The 13,148-nt window shown below is 44.1% G+C and overlaps 1 protein-coding gene across 4 annotated transcripts in view; it reads right to left on the minus strand.

The window, feature by feature from the left end:
* Nucleotides 1-13,148, minus strand: part of GDPD1 (glycerophosphodiester phosphodiesterase domain containing 1) — a 34,567-nt gene that overhangs the window by 11,140 nt on the left and 10,279 nt on the right. For 2 of the 4 annotated variants that reach the window (XM_025171199.2, XM_025171198.2), the window contains exons 2-5: nucleotides 9,758-9,800; nucleotides 3,704-3,790; nucleotides 3,306-3,441; nucleotides 1,216-1,261 (exon numbers count right to left, since the gene is read on the minus strand). In XM_025171199.2, coding sequence (XP_025026967.1) covers nucleotides 1,216-1,261; nucleotides 3,306-3,441; nucleotides 3,704-3,790; nucleotides 9,758-9,800 — 312 coding nt within the window. The remainder of the gene's footprint in view (nucleotides 1-1,215; nucleotides 1,262-3,305; nucleotides 3,442-3,703; nucleotides 3,791-9,757; nucleotides 9,801-13,148) is intronic. The other 2 variants (XM_007435200.4, XM_007435199.4) reach the window with 1 other exon arrangement.

The raw sequence follows: 13,148 nt of genomic DNA on the forward strand, positions 1-13,148 counted from the left end.
TTCTTATTTGGATGAACGGAGAAAGATTCAAGGGAAATGCAGCATTGGAATATGACACATATCCTGGCTTAAAAAAAAGAATTGGCTAAAATACAATGTCCTCATTTTGGATAGTAACATCATAAGAGCAAATTCTCTACCTTTGTTCAGAGACATCGCTAAAAAAAGGAGGAAAGGAGGAGGAGAAGGCAGGTGGGATGTCAGAGCTCTATCAGCTTGGTTGAAAGACCACCTCCATATTATGGTCAGGCTGGCCAGAAGGAACGCTATGAACAGGCCCTCCAGATTTTGTTTTTCCGCCTCTTGCCAACTCATAACTAAGCCGTTTGGGGAGAATTTCTAGCAGCAGCAGCAGTTTAAATAATAAAATACCCTCTGGAACACCCAATTCTCACTTCTCTCACAAAAGGAACCACGACTTGTCAAATAAAAGCCACTGACAAATGACCATGGCTGGATTCCCACAGTGCTGTGTTGTGTGGGATATGTAAACCCTCCCAGTAGGAAAGATAAAAATGGAAGGGTCCCAGCATTCGAGTGATCCTGAATTCTTTAGAGCAGCGTTTCCCAACCTTGGCAACTTTAAGATGTGTGGACTTCAACACCTAGAATTCCCCAGTCGGCATGCTTTAAAATGGGTGGACTTCAACTCCCAGAATTCCCCAGCCAGCACACTTTAAGACATGTGGACTTCAACTCCTAGAATTCCCCATGCTGGCTGGGGAATTTTGGGAGTTGAAGTCCACACATCTTATAGTTGCCAAGATAGGGATACATTGCTTTAGAGGAAGCTTATGATTACACAACAGACAAGTGTGAGTAAGATTAATATCAGAAAAGATTAACGTGGAGTCAGATTGGGGCCTGGCTGGGGAATTCTGGGAGTTGAAGTCCACCCGTCTTAAAGTTGCCAAGGTTGAGGAACCCTGCTCTAGACCATCACAATGAGACTTTTTATTTTTGCAACAAGAAAGCATTTACTTGTGTTTCTGTTCAAAATCATTACTTGACCAATATTTGTACTGCTCCTGCCCATTTAACACAGTTCCATGTTTATATTGCTTTGTGATTTTTTTATTAAAGCACTGTAGAACTCTTTTTGTCTCGGCTGCTTTGAAAATACGAAGTTAAAGAAAAGCACCAGACAGTCTATCAGTGCTGTCGGCGAGGCTGCAATGTAGCAGTACAACAAACCGAACGTTCTGCACACATTACCTTTCTGAAAAGTTACATCCAATTTGCAGAGATACAGAGGGAGTTCCTTTTAAAAGAAGAAAACGTTAGCTGAAATACAGACAACTTCAGAGACATAAAATCAGAACAGCTGTTATCCAAAGTCACTTCGCTTCAATTCCCCAGTGATCACAAGGAATGTCTAGTGCAGTGTTTCTCAACCTTGGCAGCTTGAAGATGGGTGGACTTCAACTCCCAGAATTCCCCAGCCAGCCTGGGGAATTCTGGGAGTTGAAGTCCACCCATCTGAAAGCTGCCAAGATTGAGAAACACTGGCCTAATGCTTCTATTTAAAGTCAGAGGAACCAGTGCCATCCCTGCAGATCGCAGAATTTATGACTAAGAAGCAAACAAGAAAATTGATACTTGAATATTTGTAATTAGTATGTCGAGGAATATTAGAATATAAGTGAACTCCAGATATTTAGACCAAGGAGCTGATAAATATATTAAAACGGATTGTAAGTAATTGCGTAAAGGATTCCTCAAAACTGAATTAAGACAACATTTGGGTCTCCCTTTCTGTTTGATCCATTTTTTAAAAATGAGAAAGGCCCTTTACGCTGAAGAAAAGGGGGCGAAAGCTTTAGAATTTCCATCCTTCTGCAAGAAGTGGGAACCAGAACAGGATGGGGGTCCTCTCTAGCAAATGTTCAACACTTTGGATTGAGTGAGAAGGAGCACCTCATCCAAGGGTTCCATCTCCCTTTCAGGAAGAACAAGCCACTGTTTGGTCCACAAAAGTACACGGCTGATCCTTGAACTCATGCATGGGACCGGGTTATCTGAGGGGCCGGCTCTCCCCGATCACATCAGCCTATCCCATTAGGTCTGGCAGAGAAGTCATGTTGCAGATACCATCTGCCAGGGACCTACATTTGGTGGATCCCAAGAGGCAGACCTTCTCAGCTGTGGCACCCACCCTATGGAATGTTCTCCCCTCCCTCCCAGAAGTGAGGTTAGCTCCATCTCTGCTATTATTCTGGAAGTCCCTCAAGACCTGGTTATGTCCCCAGGATTGGGGGTCCCTGGGAACCAGACATTCTTCGACGGCTCCACTAGGGTTGATCTTTTCACTCTCTCTGTGTGGTTTGTATATTTTAAATTTTTAATAGTGTTTTTCATTTTTAATAATGACTTTTTATATTTTTATAATGATTGCTTTTTATAGGTCTGTTATTTTATTGATTGTGGTACGCTGCCCAGAGTCACTTTTTGTGAGATGGGCGGCCATATAAATGTGATTAATAAATAAAGCTAGCAAGCAAGCAACGGATTCCAGATCCTTTATAGCAGTGTTTCTCAACCTCAGCAACTTTAAGATGTGTGGACTTCAACTCCCAGAATTCATGCTGGCTGGGGGAATGCTGGGAGTTGAAGTCCACACATCTTAAAGTTGCTGAGGTTGAGAAACACTGCTTCATAGGGTTCCACCCCCCCCAGTTTGTGAGAAACAAGGATTGCTTCATCTGTAAAACTGGTCACTGTCTTGGACAAAACCATGTTAACCTGCTTCCTTGGAAGTTGGAACACCATTCTTGAGATCACATAGGGACGGAGTTCGAAAGTCAGAAAAACAAACCCCTGACCAATCCATGGGTATTACAGGGACGGGCCATCATTTTATAATGATGTGCCAACCTGATAGAATGCTTTTATAACAGCGGCATTCAAGCACCAGGATGGCTTTCTACAGGTGAAGTATTAAAGAATGCTATGTTCTCCAGCGTCCCTTGAAAAATCAGTATTTCTTACGCTTCACAGAGGTTGAAATGGCCAAAAGCCACGGAAAAAAAAAGGAGATGACTTACACAGCATCTGCTTGGAATATGGGTGCAAAGAAAGAGAAAAGAAATCCTAGTGTGATCTGTCAAAATGTGTCACCTGTTACCTGCAACCTTGAATCATTTTGGCATGTATTATTCTTATGATCTGACATTTAAAGGCAGGAACTGAGATCATGGGAGTTTTGCAAGGCTGGGGGCACGATCTCTAAATGGGCTGGTAATGGCTTTCTAAGCCTTATCAAATTTGGCAGAAAAAGGAAAAGAAGGGTGCTTACTTCAACTTACTGAATATCTGAGGTCTGATATATTGACATCCATCCCAGTCGACCGCTTCAGATTCTCGTCGTGTGAAACCACAACCTGTTCATCCTTTGTCAAATGGCAGTCAAGTTCCAGCATATCGGTCCCCACATCGACTGCGCTGAAAGCAGAGGACAACCTTGAGTTTTCCCATTTCTGCCCCAGGCCAATCATGCGCGCACACACAGAGGAGTTAGGTTGCTGAGGCTTGGGTTTTAGTTAAGACAAGTACAAGCAGAGCATGTGTGCAACCCGCGTCCCTCTCAGCGAAGGCCCAACTGCACGAGGGCTTGCTGCAAACAAGCTCTTACAGCGAGAGCCCAAAGCAACCGCGGTCGCTGCCAGCTCACATTCGGAGCTGGAAGATGCTGCTTGGGACGCACCGGACAAATGCCAAGAAGAACGGGAGGGTGCCACTCTGGAGGCCCTGGATGAAGAGCAGTCTCAGGAGGAGACCAGCAATCAGGCACCTGCAGGGGATCAAGCAGGACAGCTGGCAGCATCAGGTGATGAGGGCCGGACCCAGGACCTCCCCCCAGCCTTAGAGTGCATCTTGCAGAGCACCGCGCAGTGCAAAGGTGTTTGGCACACGTTCTTGTAAGTTCAGTAAGAACTCCACTTACTGGAACTGTGTGTTTGGTTTTGGAACCCACTGCCTGTGGAAACTCTGCTCTGATGACCCACGTCTAGACTGTGACGCGGCTAAGCCTCTACTCCTTGCCTCGGCCTCTGGTCATTTGGAACTCTTTGCAGACAAGCTCTCTGGGGACTGGAATGCTGCCGCTCTGTGCCTGCGCTTGCACACACCCCTTGCGTGCCTTGGCTGGTAACTGCACAAACCCAAAGTAAAGTCTTGTCACTAAACTCCTGGTGTGGGTGCATGCCTGGCTTGGAACAGGACAACCATGTTGTCAGGTCACGATCCAAAGGTCTAGGAATCGTGGGTAGGTCATCAGCTGGTCAAAGTTCAGAGCGACTGTAGAGAGTAAAAAGATTCCCTTGCAGAGATATGTAGGTGCTTTAAGATGTGTGGACTTCAACTCCCAGAATTCCCCCAGCCAGGATGCTTTAAGATGGGTGGACTTCAATTCCCAGAATTCCCTAGCTGGCATGTTATAAGATGGGTGGACTTCAACACCCAGCCAGCTATTTAAGAAATAAATAGGTTCTAGATGGGAAGTAGTTCAGTTGCTGAAATTCTTGTACAGGTAGTCTTCGCTTAATGACTATTCATTTAGTGACCTTTCAAAATTACAATGGCACTAAAAAGGTAACTTACAACTGGTCCTCACATGACTGCTGCAGCACCCCTGCAGTCAAGTGATTGTGATCCAGGTGCTTGGCCACCAGCTTGCCCTTATAATGGTTGTAATGTCCCAGGGTCATGTGATCACCATTTGTGACCTTCCCAGTCAGCTTCCGGCAAGCAAAATCAGTGGGGAACTATGTGATTCACTTAACAACCATGTGATTCGCTTAATGACCATGTGATTCACTTAACAGCCGCTGCCAAAAATGTTGTAAATTCGGGTGCAGTCATGACATTTTGCTTAGCAACCACTCCACTTAATGACGAACTTTCCAGTCCATATTTTGGTTGTAAGCAAAGACTACCTGTAACCCTAACTTTTTTCACTTCAATAAGTCTGTGTGATTCATGCCTGGGAAATGGACTATTTTTGGTTTGAGGTAATGCTCAAGAGGCTGATAAGACTGCCCCTTGATCCATAAATTCCTTGCAGGTAAGAGCTGAAGCTGGCAAAGTGGGAACCAGTGATGCTCAGCCCGGAGAGAACTGTTCTGTAAACAAGGACCGTAACAATGCTGAAGGCTGGGAAAATAGCCCAAAATCCAATGGCTCAACCAAGAAAGGAAAAGTTTGATTAGAGTTATCTTTTCCAGACTGATAAAGATTCAGGAGATGGTTACCGACAAATCCTGCTGTAAATTTATCCATTATCAATGATGATGCCAGCTCATAGAAAAACTGTTAGAAAAATCAGGACTCCTTAATATACTGGCATTGATTCTAAAGAACTGTTTAAAATTGATGTATATTGATTCTAAATACCAGTTTAATCGTTGGAATTCTTGTCGCCCATCCCTTCCATCTCAATAAATCTTGGGAGAGAATTCTGGGCAAATCATGCTTGGAACAGAATCACTTTCCATTTTAGGCAGATGCCAACAAGCTTACAAAAAAGCCCTAGAGCTGACATATATATAGGGCAGTGGTTTTTAAACTGGGAGCAATTTGGGCATACTCTGGGAGGCATGGAACAATTTGTATTTGTGAGTTGAAGATCCAAGTTGGGACTGCTGTGGCCCAGATGCATATGTAAAACAAGAGAGTCTAGGTTTTTTTGTGTGGAGTAATGACATTATTTGAGACCAGGAAAAGGGGTAATTGGGTTAAACAGTTTAAGAACGACTGATATATGGCCAAATTCCTGAGTTTTACAGTCAGCAGATCCTCTGTGCATATATGACTTCTTTCTTGTCTGCAAGAATCCAAGTTATTGAACAGGGTTGAGTCTGTGAAGTTTCTGCTATTAATTACAGATAGTCCTTGGCTTGTGACCATTTGTTCAGTGACCATTCAAAGTTATGATGGGGCTCGACTCCCAGCTGCTCCACTAGTGGGTTCCTTGCAAAACCCTCCGCTCTTGGGATTTACTCACAAGGAGCAGCCAATCAGAGAACACATAGGTTGATGTTGTGGTTACCACATCACAGAGAGCCATGGTCATGTGATCATGTTTTCTGATGTTCCCTGCTGGCTTCCCACAAGCAAAGTAATGGGGAAACCGGCAGGAAGTTGGAAGTCAAGATCACGTGAGGTCCTTACTTAATGACCCGTGTGGTCCTCGTTTAACAACGGCAACTAAGACTGCTGGAATCAGCGGCGCTAAGCAACACAGACATGCAATATTGCGCTTTAGGACCGTATTGCTTAGTGGCAGAATTCCTGGTCCCAATTACTGTTGTAACCTGAGGACTACCTGTAGTTACTGAACATGGACTTGAATTCCTGGGTAGCTGAGATTGACTGCTTTGTCTGGTATGAAATGTAACAGCAGGGTCCCTTGGCCAAATCTGAATCAGCAGTTCTAAATCTGATCCTCTGCAGCCCAGCAAACAACTCTGAAGCAGACAGAGCGCTTGGCTCGTATTGAAATAGATGCGTATTCAAGACCAGCTGTCCTACGAGACGTGGAGTGTTCTCTGAAGGCATATGCAGAGCAGAAGCAAGAAAGCAGCACAACCTTCAGGATAAGGATGTCTGGTAGTCAGGTCCATTCAAGACAGAAAAACAAGAGTTTCTGGGGAACAAGAGGGAGTTGCAAGCAAAGGTTGAAAAAAGATCCCCAGTTCCTGAAAAGAATACGCATGCAGGGCTGAAGCTGCTGGTTTTTATCTGTGTTATGCCCCAAGGGAGAAATTGCTGAGATCAAACACCGCTACTTAGCATGGGTAACCCAGTTACACCAAGATTAGCATCTCATTTATGTCACCTTCGTCTTTACGCAGTCTTTTAAAGAAATCTGAACCACAAGCACAGCTTTCTTCCTAGAGATCTGCTTTTGCAGCGTTAGAAAGCATACATTCGAGCCTACGACGTTTTGCTCCCATGGAGATCAGAAGCTTCACGGCATTTTCAATAGCCCTATTCAGACCGAAAGGATGGGCAATGCCAAGTGCTTGAAAAAAAAAAGGTACTTTCTGCAGTAATACCAAGTACAAAGGAAAGAATTAAAGAGGGGGGAAAAAATCAATCCCTTGTTATAATCTCAGCTCCCTCACTCACAAAGAACCTTGAGCGTATATTTTTCACCTGATTTACCACTGAAAAGACTCTGTTACTTGAAGAAAGACAATTTGATTAGTCTTAGAAAAGAGGCACTTCAACAGTTATATTGATCCTGAAATCCAGACGTTAATGTTGCAATCTACAGCCAATTCACTTTTACGATATTCTCAACGGACTCACAGAAACCGAAATGGACTTACCGCAGAGCACGTAGGTTGAAAACCGAAACCTGTGCTGTCACGCAAAGCAATTAACAGCCTAGGAAATTCTAAGCAAATAATTGGATAAGCCGAATCCCGTCACGCGAGTTCTATTTTACAGATTTTGAAGGGAAGATTTTTGCACTTTCATTGTTACGGGCCTGTCTGACAACTCAGACTCGGAAGAGGAGGAGCAGGCTTTGACAGGTTCTGACCTTGCTACTGAGGATTCAGCGGGCTCTCAGATCTATGCAGACGGGGCTTAGAAATGCGAGGACCTGTTGAAGGATGAGCCAACAGGTCTGGGGCAGTCAGGTTTCTGCACTGGTTGCAGAAACATAGAGGCAGACTGAACCACCTGACCTAGAGCCAGAACAGGAAAAGACCTTCAGCTCTTGCACGGGGAGGATCAAGTGAGGAGCAAAGAGATGTTCAATGAGGCTCCTGAAAAGAAAGAGGCATAACTCAGGAAAGCAGGCATGTCTGAATCTGTGCTATATAAGCAGCTTGGGAGGGTGACTTCTGGTGCGCCCAACTATCCACCCTCAGACCTGATTTCCTGAACCTGTGCTGCTTCTGATTCCTTGACTGACCTCTAGACTGGGGCAAGACTATCCTCAGCTGATTCCTGGATCTTGGGTTTGACTACGTGGAATCTTGGCTTCTGAAGTCAGCTTATTGTTCTTTTTTTCCCCTGAGTTCTTGCATCCCTATTGTGGTGAGATAGTAGCTGCCATAAAAACCTCTGATCTGAGTCTGACCCCCTGCAGTTGTGCTACTGGCACACAACATTAGTTTTTTACACTAAAAGAAATGCAGATGGATGAAAGTGCAATTATCAAGGTCAACGGTGATAGTTTATGACGGAACAGAAAATAAATCCTCAGTCTCTATAGCAAAATCTGCTATTAACGCCCATTAATAAAGTTCCCCTCCAGAATGAACAAGAAAACTATTGTCTAAAGACATGGTGAGTGGAATACATAAAGAGGCACTGCCAATGGTTTTAATCTCATCTGCAATTATTCTAGTGGGAAGTATGACTTAGTTCCACTCCAGTGTGGCTCCATGAGCAGAACTTATGTGAGTAGAAGGTGAGCATACAGTTAATTGAACCTGTCTAGGGAAAGTAGCCATGCCAACTTTGATGACCCCAGAGATACTTTGTTCCACCTGATTGTGCCATGGACAACTGTTCACTCATGGTCCATATGCTGAATTGTTCATTTACCCAAGGATACAGTCTATGAAGCGCACTATGATAACAAACTTTGAAATTCAGCTTTGTGTACAGTATATGTGTGTATCTCCATTCACTTTGATGTTCTTTTCACTCTTACACTTCACTATTTTGCTGGAAGTACAGAAATGGCATTCTTACTGCTGTACAGGTAGACCTTGCTTAATGACTGCCTTGTTTAGCAACCATTCAAAGTTACAACAGCACTGAAAAAGTAACTTTATGACTGGTCCTTGCACTTATGACTGTCACAGCATCCCACAGACTGCCATTTGTGTACTTCACAGCCAGCTCCCCACAAGCAGAGACAATGGAGAAGCTGGCAGCAAAATCACAAGTTGTGGTCATGTGCTATTTCACTTAGGGACGGAGTTGCCAGTCCCAACTGTGGTTGTTAAGTGAGGACTACCTCTATTTTTATTTTTTTACAACACAAGAAATATCTATGTAAGACAGAAACCCAAACAAGAAAGCTTTGAGATATAGTTATTTAAAGGACACAGTACGTTTCTGTATTGCCTTCCCAGTTTAAACCTGAGGATTATCCCTGGAGCGCTCTTATTCTTGCAAAATATTAAAACTGCATAAAGCCAAGCACAATCTATGATTAAGCCTCCTGAGCCACAACAACACAGCCAAGCTGTCAGATGCACAATCACAAAGAGTAAACGCAGTTTTGCGTTCGCTCTGAAGCAAAGTTCATCTCCTCTCCTGAGCTACTCTCCCAAAATGTTGATCTGAAGCCAATGATCTTGGGCAAGCTGCAACTTGCACACCGCTTTTCTCTGCATCACAAACAGGAAAACACCTTTCCAAAACAGGACAGAAATTGCATTTACCGACTGGGGTGCGGAAGTGGGGGGAAACAAAGGAGGGAATCCAGCTACAGGTGATTATGGCCATGGATAAGAAAATCTTTCTCTGCAGGAAGACCTGATCCAATGGCATGTGGGAATGAACCTGGGAGACAGGAGGAAGAGCCACAGCCTAGACGATGGTCAGACAAGAGATATCTCAGCCTGCAGAAAGAAAAGGGGCGTGGGAAGCGTTTCAGAAGGGACCTTCCCTAGTTTTGGCTGGCTGGGGAATTCTGGGAATTGAAGTCCACACATCTTAAAGTTGACAAGTTTGAAAAACATTGCATGAAGTATATCAACTGTGGATAAAAGTCAGGCTTTATACTCACTGACGAAATGCCGTCATGGTGTTTTCCAGATTCTCTCCGGCACCTGTAGGATGAAAGAAATTGGTGAAAGCAGATGACAATGACTTCGCTTAAATGTAGGATGAACCTGGCTCAGGGCACGTTTCAAACTGTGAAGCACGCTAGGGTTATGGCATAGGTCACAACCGCCTGCTGATTCCTTCCTCAGCAAGGTATGTTTACTGATCCATCTCTGTAGGTGGGCAACTGTCTTAGTCTGTGGTAGCCAAAAATCAGAAGGAGCCCGCTGGCACCTTTCCCAACCAACACATTTTATTAAAAGGCTTCAGTTCACCAAAGCTTCTGCTTTTTAATAAAATGCGTTAGTCAGAAAAAGTGCCTGTGGGCTTCTTCTGATTTTTTATCTATCCTGATATACCGTGTTGCCACAGCAGAATACTTTTATTTCTTCCAGCCCAAACACCAGTAAAAGAAGCCAGACACATAACAACATACACTTGCTGCTGTTTTGTTCTGTTCTTACTGGCTAGGAAAAAAAAAAAAAGAAATTCATCGTGCCATGTTCAGATCATTCAGCTAGCCAGGCTAGTATGGGCATTGGAAGGACGCGTTCCAAACCTAGGTTGCCACTCATGCCAGCAGAAGACAATTCAATGTTGCAGAAGAGGTAAAGAGGGTTTCTGTTCCAAAGCCACGCAACCATAACTTCTCCACGTGGATTTCTAAGTCCTTTTGTGATCTGATGAGCCGCCCTTCCTTCGGAGGAATGACAAAAGAACAGCACGCCTTTTTTTAAATTGCTTCTTTAAGCAATCTTGACCATTTACAATTTTAAACATACGAAAGTGCAATATGAACACGCAGTGTTTTATTCAGCGGCAACACCTGAGCTATGGAGCAACCTCCTGCTGGAAATCAGATGGGCTGACAGGTTATTGGCTCCCCTAAGCTTTTAAAAATGGCATTGTTTGGGAGACTTTAGAACAGTGTTTCTTAAACTTTTTGCTCTCAGGACCCCTTCCCACTTTAAAAATTATGGAGGACCCCAACATTTTGTATGTTTGTATGGGTGATATTTATCGATAGTTACTGTATTAAAAATTGAAATGGACGCATTCGTAGACTATTTATTTACTGAATCTTGTAAAAAAAAATTAAACCCATTCGATATTAACGTAAGTAAAATATTTTTCATGAAAAAAAAACCTGCATTTTTTTAACAAATAAAAAAAAAATAGTAAGAGGGACATTGCTTTAAATTTTTGCAAGTATCTTCAAGATCTGGCAAATATTTTGGTTCTGTAGACCCCTGAGAGTGTCTCGGTGGACACCTAGGGGTGCTCAGACCACACTTTAAGAAACGCTGCTTTAAAGGATCAAACAGCACCACCAGCTGATTATTGCTGCTGTTGTTGCTGTCGCTTAATTCTACCTTACACTCTTTACATTTACATTAGCGATGTTTTATTGTACTTGTATTGTGACTTTATTGTGCTGCTGATGGCCAAACAGCTACTGTACTATTAACAGCCAAGAGTCTGTGGAATGTGTGAATTTCAATACACACATGCTTTAGAACAGTGTTAGAAATGTTTTTATTAAAATGGGATGGGAACAAAGGACAAGAGAAGCAGAAGACACAGCCTGGGTGAACAGAGAGATCCTTGAAAAAGATGTTTGGGAGTCCTCTGTTGTTATTTTGGGACAGAGCATGCAGACGACAAGGGCCAGCGTGGTGATAACCACGGACAGCAAGATGGTGCTCTGCAATTCTTGATGCACCGGCTCTCCTAGGTTGAACCCAGAATGAAATGGGTCAAGTACCCGAGGGACCATCTCATCCCCATTACATCGATCCTTCCCACCAGGTCAGGTAGAGAAGGTATGTTACGAACCCCGTCTACGAATGATTGTCGACTGGCGGGGCCCAGGAGGAGAGCCTTCACGACCATTGCCCCTGCCCCATGGAACACTCTCCCCCCAGAGGTGAGGTGGACCCCCACTCTCCTGGCCTTCCGGAAAGGGGTGAAGACCTGGCTCTGCCAGCTCACGTGGGGCAAGAAGAGATATAACCAACCCTGGGGGTGGCTGGCGCCTTGAAGACACTCCCCAAGTCTCATAACTTTGAGTTAACCTCAGTTCCTTGGAAGCTATTTATTGTTATATAGGAATCTTGTTGTATTTTAATGTATCTTAATTAATATTTATTCTTTTTACTGTAAACCGCCCAGAGTCGCTCTGCAGTGAGATGGGCGGTGACAAATTTGAAATATAAATATAAATAAACAAACTCGGACCATAAATAATGGGTACGTGTTGTAGCTATCCTAGATTCATTTAAACATAAGGAAAAACTTCCTGATGGTAAGATCTGCACAACAGTGGGGAAAAGGCTAGATGATCGATGGGATGCCGCAGAAGTAGGTTCCTCAACTGGGCAGAAAGTTGGACTAGATGACCTCCAGTGGCCCTTCTGTCCCTTGCAGTCTATGACCAAACTACAGATACAGTGGTACCTCGGGTCACGAACGCTTCCGTTCACGACCAATTTGGGTCACGAACAGCACCATTCGCAAAATTTTGCTTCCGTTCGCGAACTCCGCATCGGGTGACGAACAGGATCCGCGGCCATTTTCCCTGCTGTGACACGTGGTTGTGGCTTCCTGTAGGGAGGGGGACTCTCCCTCCAAGCAATAAGCGCCTCCCCACCCGCCTTCCTGTCCACCACGCCAGAAGTCGCCTCGAGCAAGGTTAGCATTCTCTCTCTTCGTACTGCACTGTACTGTATTTTGTTTCATATTTTTGCGGTTTTTTAAAAAAAATACACATGGTTCAGAACAGATTAACCGTAATTACATTGAACCTTATGGGGAAATTTGATTCGGGACGCGACCAAAATCGGTTGGCAACCAAATTCGGAGGGGTCAGAACGGATTAACCGTATTTACATTGAACCTTATGGGAAAATTTGATTCGGGTTGCGACCAGAGTCGCGGAAGGAATTAAGTTCGTGACCCGAGGTACCACTGTATTTGGTGGCCACTCAGCACAGTCGATCCTCACTGGGGTGTTCTGGAGTGAGGACGAGCCCCTTACGGCGATGCATGATAAAGGAAGCAAGAATTACAGACGTCAGGAAGGTGTTTTCATGCGTGGATTAAATACAGAACCTTGGAACTTAATTAAGAACGTCCAGTTCTTCTTTTACGGAGTTCTTTGCAGCAGGATCTCTTTGAAAATGTTGAAACTTTTCCTCCCATACTTTTTGCAACCTGGAGTGCGCTGCCCTTTATGAAATAAGCTGCTTCACAAATTCCTCTCCTATCTGTTGATGGCTTGTAGCTAGCATTCCCCCGGTCACTTTCCCAGCCTCCCCACAAACTAGGAAAAAAGAGAAGAACTTTTTTTGTTT

This window comes from Python bivittatus, unplaced genomic scaffold (genome assembly GCF_059951505.1).
Source record: "Python bivittatus isolate LINGU-HERP-01145 unplaced genomic scaffold, Pbiv_v1 ctg000690_np1212, whole genome shotgun sequence".
Lineage (NCBI taxonomy): Eukaryota > Metazoa > Chordata > Lepidosauria > Squamata > Pythonidae > Python > Python bivittatus.